The 4,257-nt window shown below is 35.4% G+C and overlaps 1 protein-coding gene across 1 annotated transcript in view; it reads left to right on the top strand.

Moving 5' to 3' along the window:
• LOC107678372 (protein dispatched homolog 3-like) overlaps window positions 1-4,257 on the top strand; it is a 48,607-nt gene that overhangs the window by 27,086 nt on the left and 17,264 nt on the right. The window contains exon 10 of the mRNA XM_016473610.1: window positions 3,931-4,092. Coding sequence (XP_016329096.1) covers window positions 3,931-4,092 — 162 coding nt within the window. The remainder of the gene's footprint in view (window positions 1-3,930; window positions 4,093-4,257) is intronic.

Below are 4,257 nucleotides of genomic sequence, written 5' to 3'. Positions count from 1 at the left end.
GACTCAAAGTTATGTCAAATTAAGGGGCAAAGTTAAAGGGATAGTTCACCCAAAAATGAAAATTCTGTCATTAATTACTCACCCTCATGTTGTTCTAAACCCGTAAGACCTCCGTTCATCTTCGGAACACAATTTAAGATATTTTTGATGAATTCTGAGAGCTCTCTGACCCTCCCATAGACAGCAAGAGTCCTTACACGATCAAGGTCAAGAAACGTTGCAAGGAGATCGGTAAAATAGTCCATGTGACATCAGGGGTTCAACCGTGATTTTATAAAGCTACGAGAATACTTTTTGTGCGCAAAAGAAAAAAAATAACGACTTTATTCAACAATTCGTCTCCTCCGCGTTACCCTGGTGCCATTTTGGAGAATATCCACTGAACGCAAACAGCGTATGCTATTCTGTGTCAGCTGCGTCACGCGGATACGTTGTTTTCATTCAAATCAAAGCGACGTAAACAGCGTATCCGCGTGCCGCAGCTGACACAGAACACCATACGCAATTTTTTTTCTTGACAAGAACTGCGTTTATTTAGACACAGAACGTCTTTACAATCACATCAAACAACAGTGAACTGTGGTCAGATGAGATGTTTTCAGGCCATATGTCAGTAAAAAACAATTTTCCTGTCCTGTTAGCCGGTATACTGTGCTCGTAGTGCGTGCTCTTCAACTGCACGCACCAATGCGGTGGCGCGCATTGTAGCCTGTATCATTTAATATTAAAGCTCAAAAGAAACTATGAGTATGTTATGTCTTTTGTAGCTTTAATGATTCATCTTTATTTAATTTAGAATTTAGAGTTTGATAAACTTTATTCATTTTCTGTAGATTTCCTACTTGCTGAAGGGCACATTTATTATAATGGGTTTATGTGAAGATTGTTTTAAGTTCACTTAAATTAGTAGTTCTAAGCTTTCAATTATACTGTAATGCTGAATGGCTATAGTCAAAGTTTAAATATTAGGGGGAAAAAATCAGTAGTATTGGTTTCAGTGATACTCGCTTTCAGTCATAAAAAAGATGCCATTAAACAAATATTAAAAATATACTGTCTTTAGGTTGTTTTTACATTAATTTTAAGATTGAATGTGAAATTATTGCAATATAAAAGTATATTTAAAACCTTTAATGTTAGGTGGGATTAATCGCGATTAATCACGATTCATTTCAGAAAAAAATGTAATTAATTAGTAATTTTTTAATCAATACTAAATATACTACCATGCTTTTCTTTGCTGCAACATGTATACTTTATATAGAATATAAATAATATGTATGTATGCCAGTATAGTATAGTATAGTATGCAAATTTTCTATATGCATGGAATGACTGGATGACCTTCTACACTTGCCAAAGTGTGCACTGTGCAGTGTACAACTGAGCTTCTGCATGGGATACTGTATACCACAATCTAATGCACTTGACATGACCTTCCATTTCCAGTGTGATGGATGAACCATTAATGTCAGCCGCAATCTCTTTCTTCTCTCAATATTTGATAAGACTGCCAAGTGTGGAGACATTTTTACACAAAATGAGTGCAAAATAACTGGACACCACTCATTGAATTAAAAATTCAATGTGATGAGGTCACATGTCAACAGTGTTGGATACTATTGTTTACATGTTTATATGGAATAACGCCTATACTAAGTTGCTTACTATTTAATAGTATTAAGTATATAGTATGCAGTATACAGTACATACTGTGCAGTATTCAGTAAGTAGTAAGGTAGTGTTTCATTCTCAACACAGTCTAAGGATATGTTTGGAGCGAACTACCAACATTCTGCATCCAGATATTCTATGCACAATATGCAAAAATAATACGATCAGGAAGCCTACTCTATAAAAAAATTAAAAATAAATAAATAAATAAAAAATGTATTGTTAACTAAAGCTAGAACTAGGACCAAAACTATTAAAAATCTATATTACACTATTAAAAATATTTGGTAATTAAAATAAAACTGAGATGAAATATAATATAAATGTTTGATGAAAAACTTGAAAACATGAAATTTAGAAATGTTGCCTTGGTAACTAATAATAATAATAATATGAAATGCCAAAATGAAAATATAAAAATAAAATCTAATTAAAATTGATACATTATTATTTATCATATTAATAAATGCTATAATAGTATATGAGTACTTTACCCAATTACCAGAATTTACCATATAACTTAATCAGGATTGTGTCTAAATAATTGCACTGAAATTCATTTTCATAGGAAATCTCACTTCATAAGAACTAAAAACTGGTTGACAAAAGAATGCTTACAAAGGTATAAAGGTCTGATAAATTATTATCTGAAAACGAACAAAGAGTACAATAGTGAACTCATGCAAGTCAGATTTGGATTTTTCTGCTAATGTACACACAATTTGTGCATGAGTAAGATGAAAATGTCCTGGCTGTTTTGTTTCAGACTCTATGTATTTTGTTTCTTAGTCTCAAGGTCAGTCTATTCACAGTTCAAACAAAGGAGCTATGAACCGTATCCCTTAAGTGCCTGCAGCAATGCAATTGAGCTTGTATTAGCATGGTGGAGTGTAGCAAGAAATTTCCACAAATGCCTATTGTGTACATGCATATTTATACAGCTGTATGCATGTCAATAAGCTAAATTAGAGACAGGTTTCTCCCAGGCCACCACTGTTCGTTCCTCTTATTAGGTGAGCAGCCTGAGCAGTGTTGAGACAACGGTGCTATAATTATAGACTTAGAGACAGAAACGATACAGTCATGCATAATGTAGCAGGATGCACTTAACCTTTGTGCTGTGCAAAAATGACCTGCCTTTTAAAAATTGCTTGTAAATGTCACAATATGCTGTGTCATCACCAAATACTGGATTCAGCCTTTTATGAACTTGTTTTCTTTCAGACAGCAAGGGTTTTGTATTACTTTTTGGAACTGATTGATCATAGGTCTCATTGATCTGAGCTTACACTATATGGACACAAGTATCGGGACACCTGCTCATTATACCAACAGGGACTTTAATGGTATTGCATTGTAAATACATAGACATTCATTTGGAGTTGGTACCACCTTTGCAGCTATAACAGCTTACACTCTTCTGGGAAGTTTTTCCACAAGATTTAGGAGTGTTTCTATTGGAATTTTTGCACATTCATCCAGTAGATGTAATTGTGGGGTCAGGCACTGATGTTGGGAGAGAAGACCTGGCTTACAGTGTTTGAATTAATTCATCTGTTCATTAGCAGTTGATGCAATGTTGAAATGTTGGGAAACCAATTCTTAAAATTGAAATGATTTTTGTAAATCCAGTAGTCAAATGCTGTGTGGCCTCTCAGTTTTCTGTGTAATTATAGCCAGCTGACTAGTGACTGGTCTTTGTGTGAATGTCAGCAAAACTGAAAGACTTTCTGAATGTATATAAGCGGTAGGCTATTTTAGAAGGGAAAATTTAAAAGATGAATAAAAGGAGAATGAATAAATTATGAATAATTTATTGCTTTTGTGTGAATAATATGTAATCATGTAATCAATAAAAAGTAACTGTAGTCTGATTACGAGGATTTTAAAATGTAATATAATCTAATTACAAAGTACTTAATTTTTGGAATCTGATTATGTAATCCAGATTACATGTAATCAGTTACTACTCAGCGCTGATTATAGCATAACGAGAAATTTGTTAGAAAGCCGATCATTTTTTGACCACATCACAAGTATGAGTTAAAAAAAAATCCCCAAAAAGTTGTTATATCCTGTTTGAGCAAAGTCAGTAAGTTTTAGTCCAGTGCATTAATATTAACTTGACTGACCGGAACACAACATTAGGGTTAAACCCAGCATTAGCTTTAAATTGTGATAAACATCCTTCCCCCGTCCACATAGCCTGTACCACCGCACACTCACACTCACATCCCATCCTGTCTGGTGTTTCAGGTGCGTATGCTCTGGTTCTGCTGGGCTCGGTGTGGTGCTGTTGTCTCCTGCGGCCGGCCAGTCACGCGCCTGTGCTCTTCCACAGAGACACCAACCTGCAGAGACTGCTGGACCTGCGCAGCAACCTCAGCGCCCAGGGCATCGCCTGCCATATGTGCTCGGGTGGGTCTTCTAAATATCACAGACGGGCGCTGCTTGAGTATATACTCTAGTGGCTCATTGAAAACAATTGCTTGACTCATTTGCGCTGCCTTATTTAATTAGCTTACAGATTTTCTGCTTAGGGAAATATACAGTGGGTCAATGCAGCGGTCAATGAGCCGAAAC

The sequence above is a fragment of the Sinocyclocheilus anshuiensis genome, unplaced genomic scaffold (assembly GCF_001515605.1).
Source record: "Sinocyclocheilus anshuiensis isolate Anshui unplaced genomic scaffold, SAMN03320099.WGS_v1.1 scaffold112, whole genome shotgun sequence".
Lineage (NCBI taxonomy): Eukaryota > Metazoa > Chordata > Actinopteri > Cypriniformes > Cyprinidae > Sinocyclocheilus > Sinocyclocheilus anshuiensis.
This window is presented reverse-complemented; position numbering and strand designations above follow the sequence as displayed.